We start from the raw sequence: 10,861 nt of genomic DNA, 5'->3' as shown, positions 1-10,861 counted from the left end.
AATGGGATAACCACAAGTAGTGCTAATTAACAACACACCCATACCTGGGCATCGCCCTCTTGAAATACAACCCAGATTCACATACACGTAACAGCCCTTTGGATTTCAGCTCTACCTCTGAGGTTAAACCCCAGGCAGAGGCACTTTCAAAGAACAGGGCAAAGCTTAGCTTGCAAACCCTGGTTTTTTAAAGCATAATGAGAATTCAAGTCCTATTCCTCTTCACATTTATAAGCATTACAAGAATAATGCTACTCTGTATGCTCTATGTGTAGAAAAGTGTGTTTATACACCATTATATATATGCATATATAAATAGGAACTACCGACCAAAGTTTGGTTTCAAACTAGGATTGCAACGACCCCTCCAATTTGGAAACGTGAAGTAGCTCTTCTGATCTCTTTTGTAAGCAAAGAGTAGAAAGGATCACCTCTTACTACAACCTAACATCCTCCACCAGGAAAAATGAAAAACCCATCGTTAACGCTGTGGGACACGCCTGAAACCCCAGGTTTGACACTACTGCCCCACGCTGTTCACCAAAGAAGAGGCAGGCAGCAGTAATGATTGGAGATTCATCAGCCAGGAGTAAGTGCGCTTTTTTTTTCTTATCTAGCTGCTTAAGTGTGAAAGTTCACAAAATCTGTGTTTGTCATCAGCGCTGTGCTTGGAGACAGTACCAAATGATGTCATTTGTCTAACAGTACGTTCCAGCTACAGTATGCTTCTGCCCAACTCTACTGCTACTTATGAAAATTAATAATTGACATGCTTTAAGACTCAGAAAATTATAAACTAATTTAGCCATTTCTTCCTGGTCCTCTGTGGAAATCTGGAAACATCTTACAAAGTATTTCAGTTAGCTTGAGCAATCCTGGAGTCAGACCCCAGGAAGCTAAACATCGTAGTCACCAACTCGGGGAGATCGTAGTCATGTTTCCAACCCCAATCCTTTTTTCCTGTCATCAAAGTTCATTGGCCAGCTGTCAGCTGCAGGAAAAAAAGAAGAAACAAGGAGCGTGAGGTTTAAGAAAAACTTCTTTAAACTTCAAGATGCAACATCACTGGCCATTTGAACCACTACAGTTGAATTTGGGGCCTACAAGGAAGCTGGAGAGGTATTTTTTCCAAGGGCAGGGAGTGACAGGACAAGGGGTAATGGGTTTAAATTGAAAGAGGGAGATTGAGATTGGACATCAGGAAGAAATTCTTCCCGAAGAGGGTGGGGAGGCACTGGGACAGGTTGCCCAGAGAAGCTGTGGATGCCCCATCCCTGGGAGTGTCCAAGGCCAGGCTGGATGAGGCTTGGAGCAACCTGGTCTAGTGGAGGGTGTCCCTGCCCATGGCAGGGGGGGGGACTGGATGGGCTTTAAGGGCTCTTCCAACCCAAACCATTCTATGATGCTTTGAATTTCAGATCGTAAGATGTGAACTATAAACGAGCAATTTGCAAGTGGCTAAAAAGAAAAGAAACTTTGTTTTGCCACTAACATATAGCAGTCTTAACGTTTGTTCTTACCCACTGCCACAGGAGCTGACACTAACCTATGGCCTGCCTGACTTTGTCCACGTTGTAGGTCACCTGGAGTTCAGGGACGTGCTTCTGCACTTCTTGTGCCAGCTCTTCAGGAGTGAAGCTCATGGCGCTGATGTTGTATGTCCTCATGGTCAGCGCCTCCGCGGGGGCCTCCATGACCTCCAGAGTCGCTTTCAGACAGTCATCAATGTACATCATTGGGAGACGAGTGTCTGGCTTTAGGTTGCACTGGAATTTGCCGGTCTTTATGGCATCGTGGAAAATCTGGACAGCATAATCTGCAGAAAAGAACAGTGGATGGTGTGTACTCATCTGCCTCAATCCCTTGTTCATGTTATGACAGTCAACAATCCTCAGAACACGCCCAAAATCTAGCAGCAGAACTGTGTATGATTTGTGCTGTACAGCAGGAGCGTAAGAAGTCATCCCAAAATATCCCAATGGCAATCCAGCGTTCACACACTGCAGCAAGGCAGCAGAGTTTAACGTATTTTGAAAATAAATGGTCTCAATGAGTGTAAAATCTCTCAGATACTGTTTAAATGGAAACACTACCAAACAGTCCCTAGGCTGGAGTGGGCAAATGTGTTGCAACACTGTTGAAAACGCATCTCTGCAGAGACTCTCTGTACTGCCAAGGGTTAGATTTCTACCAACACATTAAAAGTTACTCTATTGGCTTGGTTTTGCCATTCTTGTGTGCATTTCTCAGTATTGCAGACAAGTCGCTTACCAGTTGTTCCCCCACCAGGCTGAGAGTCAGCAGATATAATTCCTGGATACCTCAGACAGCGGAAGTCCAGGCCGTACCGGTAATGGTAGTACTATGGAGGGAGGACAGAAACAGCTTTATGCATCAAGACTAGACCACACAACTCATTGATTTCATAGGAAAAATCTGCCAGAGGATGAAAGTTCATACTGTACCTTCCCCTGACAGGGATGAAAAAAAAGGAACCACCACACAGTCTCCATTCCCTGCCAGGAAGCAGAATTCTCTGCTTGCCCTATTCCAGTTTTCAACCACATCAACAGATACGGATTAGCTTCTAACGCAGGGTCTAGAAACTGAAAATTCCTCCTGGTTGTGAGAGATTTCAGGTTAACAGAACCTTTAGACCTGCCACTGTCCTTCATAAATTTGAAGTGTATGGAAACCACATGTAAAAATATCAGCGTTAACAGTAACGTTTCTAAAAACCTACACATCCAAAAGAAGTTGTGCACGTACAGACTCCCACAGCTTCGACTTTAGAGTCTTTCCTTTTTTGGACAGGGGCAAAAGTTATCACTGCCTAGCACACTTTCGCAAGGCTTTGTACACTGTCGTTTATGCAATGCCATTCACAGTGGCAGATGAGGCAGAGAGACCAAAGCCAAAAGAACCAGGGAAAGAAGCGATACTGAAAGTTAGATGTTTGCCAGCTTCCAATTCCCTGTGCTTTTTCCAACTAAACTCAAAAGGTATTTGTCCTGAAGAGCTGCCTCAGACTACTACTGAGTACTGAAGCCTGAAGGAAGGAAAGAATGGGGGAGAAACCCCACACTGCAGGGAGGATTCTCACAAGAGCTATAATGTTCTCCCGGAACTTGCATGCGATAAATTAAATAAATAAAGTCTCACTTCTCCCATGAGCTCAGCGTGAACCTTGGAGACTCCATAGATTGTCCTTGGTCTCTGAATGCAGAGATCAGGAGTTGGATCTCGAGGCGAAGTTGGTCCAAAGGCTCCGATAGTGCTTGGAACAAAAAGTCTCAAATTATGCTCAGATGCGATATCCAGAACATTGTGTAAACCTGGAACAAACAACCGGATTTTTCAGAACACAGACTGCACTTTCTCGAGCCTCTGTAGGAGTCATGAACTCGAAGCCCTTGCCACATACCGGTAATGTTTACAGCTCTGGCCAAAGGGACGTTTGCTTCTCCAACGGCACTCAGCAAAGCACTGTAGTGGAACAGCCAAGTTATCCGATTGTTCACCACTATCTCACGTAAATTCTTGTAGTCCAAGATATCCGCGTAGATAAAAGGACCTAAAAGAAATGGAAGCAGTAGGAAACTGAATGCCAAGAAGAATGAAGAACGTAAAGACAAGTTCTACACGAAACTCCTTGCTGCTTCTTGACCGTACCCATATTCAGCTGCTCGGGCACCCAACAGCAGTGTCACTAATTAGTAAATAAGCAGGAGAAATGAAGAGAAGCTGCCACCTTCATCTCAGACTGATGCAAGAACATCCTATTTCATCCAGTCACCAGCATGACAACAGGGAACATCTTGTGTACACTATTTGCTTAAATACATCATTGAACAGTAATGACAAGGTAACACTTATGCAGGTTTCTGATGAAAATCAAAGAATCCAAAAATCCTGCTCTATATCCATCTTATCACAAACAAATCCCTGAGCGTGGAAAAACAAAGCACGTATTTCATTTCCTACTTGTTCCCTCCAAAAGACCAAATGCACGTCTTGCCACAGCAGGAGCACAACAGCCAAGCTCAACTTGACTCAAGTAGTTATTCTGGTCAACAAAGTGGCAAAGCAACAGTTGCAAAACGCAAAGAAAAGTATTTAGAAAAAGGGAATTATAGACAGAAACAACCAATGTCTTGGCAAGATTTCAAAGCATTATCCAGAAATTTTGAATGGCAACTTGTTCAGTTTAATCCACTTGTCATTTAGATTTTGTTAATCGGTCTATCAGCATCAGAGGTAAAGGCAAATTTTTTTTCCCCTCCATATGCTTCCCCGGTCACTTACCACTGTAAAAAACACTATCCGCAGGCTTCCTAATGTCAGACAAGATGACATTGTTCTTTCCAAAGCGTTTCCTGTGTAAAAACACCCACACAGAACAGTGAGTCCGCAGTCTTTGAGATAATTCCTAAGCTGCTACGTTGCTATTTTGTTTCGCAGCAGCAATATCAGAAGGGCAATAATTTCCACAATTAGATTAGTCACTGCACTAAAAAAAAACCACCAATCCTTTAAGTGTCAGTATGGCATCTTAGAAAGTTAGTCGGCTACTACTGGTAGCAGTGAAAGACTGCATAGGATAGAGAAACCTTTTAGAAAACTAAAATACATTGAGAAGAGAGACTTTCCTACCCTCTTCTTTCTGAAAATGTTACCCAGAGATCATCTACTCCCCTGTGGTCAACAAAAAGCCACTGGGCTTGCTGTGACTGAGGCTCCTTTCATATCAAAGCAAAACTGAGCAATCTCTGCCTTGTGCTTTTCCAATCGACGCGTGGCCGTAGCAGAGAGCAAGTCTCATGACACTGGAGTACATTCCAGCCTTCCATTACCTGGGTGATTCTCAAATATACCAGAGAACTGGTAGAAAACATTCAAACCGCGACACAGGGATTTTGCTCACTTTTGGAGGATTTGTCTGCAAGAAACACTGTCCATGAGCCAATGATACTCTGGGGCTGAGTAAGGTGGGTATGGACAACAGTACGGACAGGGAGAGCTCTCAGAGCACTTTACACTTTGTGAAAAGATACCACGGGAAAAATAAGGTAACTCTGCATGTGAGGCAGGGGAAGAGAAAGACTCAGAATAAACATATCTTCAATTTACTCCTTTTGCTGCATCAGTTCATCTTCACTGAATCATAAAAGGTTCAAGATCTTCGACAGGACAAGGGGTAATGGTTTTAAATTGAAAGTGGGAAGGTTTAGTTTAGATATCAGGAAGGAATTCTTCCCACAGAGGGTGGGGAGGCACTGGGACAGGTTGCCCAGAGAAGCTGTGGATGTCCCATCCCTGGAAGTGTCCAAGGCCAGGCTGGATGAGGCTTGGAGCAACCTGGTCTAGTGGAAGGTGTCCCTGCACATGGCAGGGGGGGTGGAACTACATGATCTTTAAGGTCCTTTCCAACACCAAGCATTCTGTGATTCTATGATCTTGTATTCTAATCTTTATTTTTGCTTGTACCTTACTAAGCAGGGCACCTGACTCCTGAAGTTACTCCTGAAGAATTCTATTGGAATTCTGAGAGAGACAAAGGTTGGGAGTTGCAGAGCCCAACAGCTGGGTAGTTTGCAAAGGACTACGTAAGTTTTAAGTGGATGGTTGTAATTTTTATCTCCTGCGCTACCGGCATGAAGCCCAGCTCTGTCTCTCTGCTGAGCACCCAAATCCAGCCTTATTTGGCCAGGCAGAAAAACAGAAAAGAAAAACCGACCACCCTCTGATGATTCAGACTCTGAATACTGCCTCTGACTGGAAGCAAACTGAACTGAGCATCTAGTCTCTTAGACAAATTATGTTATTTTGGGAATCGTGACCAATGTACACACAGAAAGTACACCACTGAACCTAAACCAAGCGCAGGGGTAAAAAATAAAAAGATGGTGAACGTTTTAAGTTATTTACAAAACTAAGAGGCAAAAAAGAATCTGCAATTGTCAACAGGATTCTTTTCTAAACAGCTTTTCAGAAAGTTACTGCCTCCAGAAGTGATGCCCCAAGCACGAATGCCTCACTAACGGCAAGTTAGAGAATCATGACATACCTCAGAAGCTTAGCAAGTCCCACTCCAAGCTGGCCAAGGCCACCTAAAAGGCAATGCACAGGAGACAAAAATCAGAGAGAGAGTGGTATCACAACACAAAGCCCCATTATTACACACATCACATCAGAAATTAGTACTATTTTACTCAGTGAGTCAGAAAATTTTCTGGTTTTCTCAAGAAAAACCCAGTGAACTTCTTTTAGGTGATTTCTGGAATAAAAATAGTAAGAAAGTTCACATGGGACTCGGATCTTATCACCATACAGGAAAGATCATCACGATTCCAGAATACTTTGAGCATTTTGGCTTCCAGTATTCTGCTCACCAGGGAGGGAGGAGGAGAGTGGGGGTCTCAGCTGAGAAGCTGGAGCAGAAATACAGTTACGACAGAAATGCTGACCTGTAATTAGCACCCGAGGATGATCAGACTCGGAAAAAGAAACCGAGTGAAAGCCGGCATCGGAGGCGACCTGGCGGGGCGAAACTCCGATGCATCGGACAGGCACGATGGAAATCCCACATCCACATCCCGAGCTCTGTAGCAGCTGGCTGACAGCTCTGCTCACGTGTTTGACAATTGGCATTTTCCTCCTTCAAATATGCTGCGAGAACAAAAGAAAAGATTAGTCACAAATGACTCGACCACAGTAAACATTTTAAACACTCTCTTAGAAAACTCTGAAGGGTCTCAGAGAAGTCCCATGCAATCCAAGCCCTGGCTGACGTGCCAGCTGAGAGCCACATCTACTAGAAGCAGCCTGTGAAGTAGCATGAATAGAGGTAACGGATTCACCAGAGCAAGCTCAAGAAAATATCCACAGCCCCAGCACAGAGTCCAGTATAATGAACAGTGAGAATACAGTTTAAATTTAAGCCTTTTTAAAGCAGCCACAAGATTTCAAGCACAAAAGACAACGAATACAGAATTCAACAAGCTCAGCTGCTACGATGACACAGCTTCAGGGTCGGTGCTTCTGAGTGAGAGTTTTGTAGCCGGCAATGAATAAGCAAACATTCTTAGTATTGCATCAGCAAGGCCCAGCTAAGCCAAGAGGCAGCAGAAAATCTCTTTAAAGAGCACTGCTTTGCTCAGACTTAATACGTGTCATGGAGAGTACCTGGAAAGCAAACAAAGGAGCAGCAGTATTTACCCATGGTTTAAGAAAACATCCTAATTGTTTCACACACACACAAGAAAAGACACAATTCGCTCATAACACATTGCAGAAATATCCATGAGCAACCCTGAGCTACATGGAAGTTTGGTTTTCTTTCTCTCGAAATATTGGGGAAGGAAATGGAGAAGAATGTACCCCAGTACATTCACATACACAGTACATTCACATACCCCTGTACATTCACATACCCCCACAACTGGTCTTTTCTGAGTTTACTTCTTTGGAATACAATTCTTAAGCCACAAACACTTAAATTCTGCCTTCTCCCTCTTCAAACAATCACAGAATCATGGAATGGTTTGGGTTGGAAGGGACCGTAAAGATCATCTAGTTCCAACCCCCCTGCCATGGGCAGGGACACCTTCCACTAGACCAGGTTGCTCCAAGACTCATCCAGCCTGGCCTTGGACACTTCCAGGGATGGGGCATCCCCAGCTTCTCTGGGCAACCTGTTCCAGTGCCTCCCCACTCCCTCTGGGAAGAACTTCTTCTTGATATCTAATCTAAACCTCCCCACTTTCCATTTAACCCCGTTACCCCTTGTCCTGTCACTACAGGCCCTTGTGAAAAGTCCCCCCCAGCTTCCTTGTAGGCTCAATTTTTTCTCTTTCCCAGAGTGCTAGAATAAGTAAATTCCCAGATGAAAATAGATTTCAAATTAGCTCACTTGAGATTAACCTGTCAACTCCTCTCTCATGTTTGTTCTTGAGGTATTGGTTATAAAAAGGAAAGCTGGGGAGGAGGAAGGCCACAAAAAGAAATTATGGCAGCTAATTGCTGCAGATGAATTCCAGCATGACCCATTCTAGCCTGCATAGAAAAGCAAACAAGTAATTATGTGGGTGTTCCTTACACTTAGGGCAACACATAAGGCTGAGAATTTTCTGATACTTCAGGGAGTCCTGCTATTTAAATACAGAAGATTTGCTAAACCACCTACCACCTGCTTAAGAAGATACCCCCTCAAAAAAACACATCTGCATGTTTAAACTGATCAAAGAGACTTATCCTGAGACACATCTTTCCCCCCCCAAGACTTGTTTGCTCACTTGCTTACTGCCTTGAGAAGCATGGTTAATTAGCATCTTGATGAATGAGCCAAGCCTCTGCTGCACCTCACAGCTACAAACCCATCAGAGGGATCATTCTCCCCAGTTACAGCCTTGATCTAGTAAAGCTGTACCTCTCCAGTCACACTGCTACAGAAGCAACGGCTCCACCTTCTCGGGGCTTTGCACAGATCTCCTGCAATTCCTCGTCATACACCAACTCTATACATACATCTAACTCCACCTACAGAACTGGAGCAAACAAGCTCTTCCTTCAGCACTGAGAGGCCCCATTTCCTGAGGACTCAGACTCAGAGGCAACTAATTGCTATCTGAGGTTACAGTATCTTTCTCCTATCTTGATTCTCTGACGTTAACTAATACAGTTCAGCTCCTACTGCTGATGGACCACAAAGATAATGAAGGAACTTTCTCGTGAAACAAACTCATCTCTCCAGTGAGGAAAGGTTGAGACACCTGGGACCGTTCAGCCTGGCGAAGGCTCAGAAGGGGAATGTGTACAAATACCTGAATGGGGGGTGCAAAGAGGATACATCCAGGCTATTTCCAGTGGTGCCCTGTGCCAGGACATATGGGCATCGGCACACACACAAGAGATTCCTGATGTTCAGAGGAACCTCCTTTTTATTAGGAGGCTGCCCATGCACCAGCACAGGCTGCCCAGAGAGGTTGTGGAGTCTCTCTCCTTGAGGATTTTCAACACCCACCTCGTCGCAGTCCTGGGCAACCAGCTCTGGGCGGCCCTGCTTGTGCAGGGGGGGTTGACCCGATGAGCTCCAGAGATTCCCTCCAACCTCAACCTTTATCTGACACTCAGCCAAGGCATGACTGAGATTTCCCCTCCCCTGCAAGCCCACCGTCACAGAACAGGCACATTCTTTCTATTTTTGAAACTCAGGCCCTGTCAAGCTTACTTGAAATCAACTAAGAGGTGCAAAAAATAGGTGTGCAGGGGAACAAGGCAGCAGGCAGACCTATCCAGACAATTCAACCTCCTAAGATGTGTTTCTCACTAGGAAACCAAAATAAAAGTGTTAAAGGGCAGTGTTAACCCTTTAATGAGCCATGATAATCCCTTCTTGTTTCAGAACAGGCTAATAAACCACTCCTACAGCACTCAGAGAGACTCGCTGGCCTCTGCTGCAGACAATTTCCCCTCCAAGTACCTGAAAAGGCATTCTGAGCTCTATAACCAAAGTACAGACTGACGTTAATTGCTACTGAAAATGCCACACGAGGATCAACCTGGTTTCCCACCTACCGGACTGGTTTCTCCAAGTGCACCTGGAGTGAAACCACACAGGCTTAAGCTGAGAATTTACCTGCAAGTCTAGGCTGACTCAAAAGAAGAGTAAACATGTTTTATACCAGACACTGGAAAACCCCTGGCTCAACAAGCAAGGCTGATGCGGGCAAAAATCCCACCTACAACATGGATTTATTTCTACTTCAAATATGGGGGCAGAGAGGGAAAAGAGTATAACTAGGTATTAAATTCTAAAGATGCCAACAAATGCACAGGTATATAAAGAAATTAACTGCATGCCTTAAAAACACTTTCCCAAACCAACCACGAGAAAAGTAGTGCAAACACAGTGATTGAGTCACAAAAGCAACGAGGACAGAAAAGCCCATTCTGCCAGAGCAGAGTTTCCCATTTTAAATAACTTCAAGGAGTAATTAGCAGCTCTGAACCAAAACAGTATTCATTTAACTGATGTAAAAACCCTTTTTATTTGATAGGCTTCTCTTTCTTACTATCTCAAAGACAAATACTTCTGTACTGCGAGGAATTGGAGAGAGAAAAAAATATATATGTATTTTTACACGCCCTGTATTACCTTCTGATTCGTTTCTCAGTCACTGGTTTTACTCATCGACCCAAAATGATATTAGAATGTATTCTAATGATACTCTAATAGACTGAAGTAGAAAGAACATTAGAAACTAGCTCTTTTCTTTTCTAGATCATGTAAAACAAGGAAGTTTTATCCTGAAGCATGGAAGTTATTTCCCTCACCCCACTAATTTAAATTAACAGCCAACACTAGTTTCAAGGATTAAGCAATACACACTGGAAATTTTCCTCTTCTATACTCACCTGTCCCTCAGCTGGTGATAGAGCAGAAGCCGAGCGGAGGTGGCAATTTATAGGACACTGCCTCTTTTGAAAGCCAATCAAAACCTGATAGAAAGTAGGAGTTGTCCCACACCTTAAAAAAAAAAAAAAAGGGAAAAAAAAGGGTGCGCGTGAGAGCAGCAGCAGCCAGGGATATCGCTTCGCTCACATTCGCTTGATTTTGAAATGTCTGTGAGGCTGTGATAGGCAGAGGGCTCCGAAGCTATGCGAGCGGCTCCTGTAACTAAGAGAACCGCACAACCTAGGGTCGTCTCTGAAGGACGGGTTTTCAGCTAATTGGTTGCAGTGTAAGGGATTAGTATGAAGCAAAACACGTGTTCAAATGTAAAGCAATAATCTCCCTTGGATGGCAGGAAATTTTTGGAGTTTTGTAAGAAGATTAAAGCACAGGAAGAGGGAAAAGAGG

General features: G+C 44.0%; 1 protein-coding gene across 1 annotated transcript; it reads right to left on the bottom strand.

The window, feature by feature from the left end:
* Positions 1 to 664: 664 nt before the first annotated feature.
* On the bottom strand, positions 665 to 6,651 carry LOC104515715 (L-threonine 3-dehydrogenase, mitochondrial-like). The gene is given in 9 exon segments (XM_010159802.1): positions 665 to 959; positions 961 to 991; positions 1,547 to 1,816; positions 2,272 to 2,362; positions 3,163 to 3,335; positions 3,425 to 3,574; positions 4,306 to 4,376; positions 6,068 to 6,110; positions 6,468 to 6,651. Coding segments are annotated over 9 exon segments (1,116 nt in total). The 3' UTR covers positions 665 to 856.
* Positions 6,652 to 10,861: the final 4,210 nt, after the last annotated feature.

This window comes from Eurypyga helias, unplaced genomic scaffold, assembly GCF_000690775.1.
Source record: "Eurypyga helias isolate BGI_N326 unplaced genomic scaffold, ASM69077v1 scaffold22279, whole genome shotgun sequence".
NCBI classification, from domain to species: domain Eukaryota; kingdom Metazoa; phylum Chordata; class Aves; order Eurypygiformes; family Eurypygidae; genus Eurypyga; species Eurypyga helias.
The sequence above is the reverse complement of the archived record's forward strand: the minus strand, read 5'-3'. Positions and strand labels throughout refer to the sequence as shown.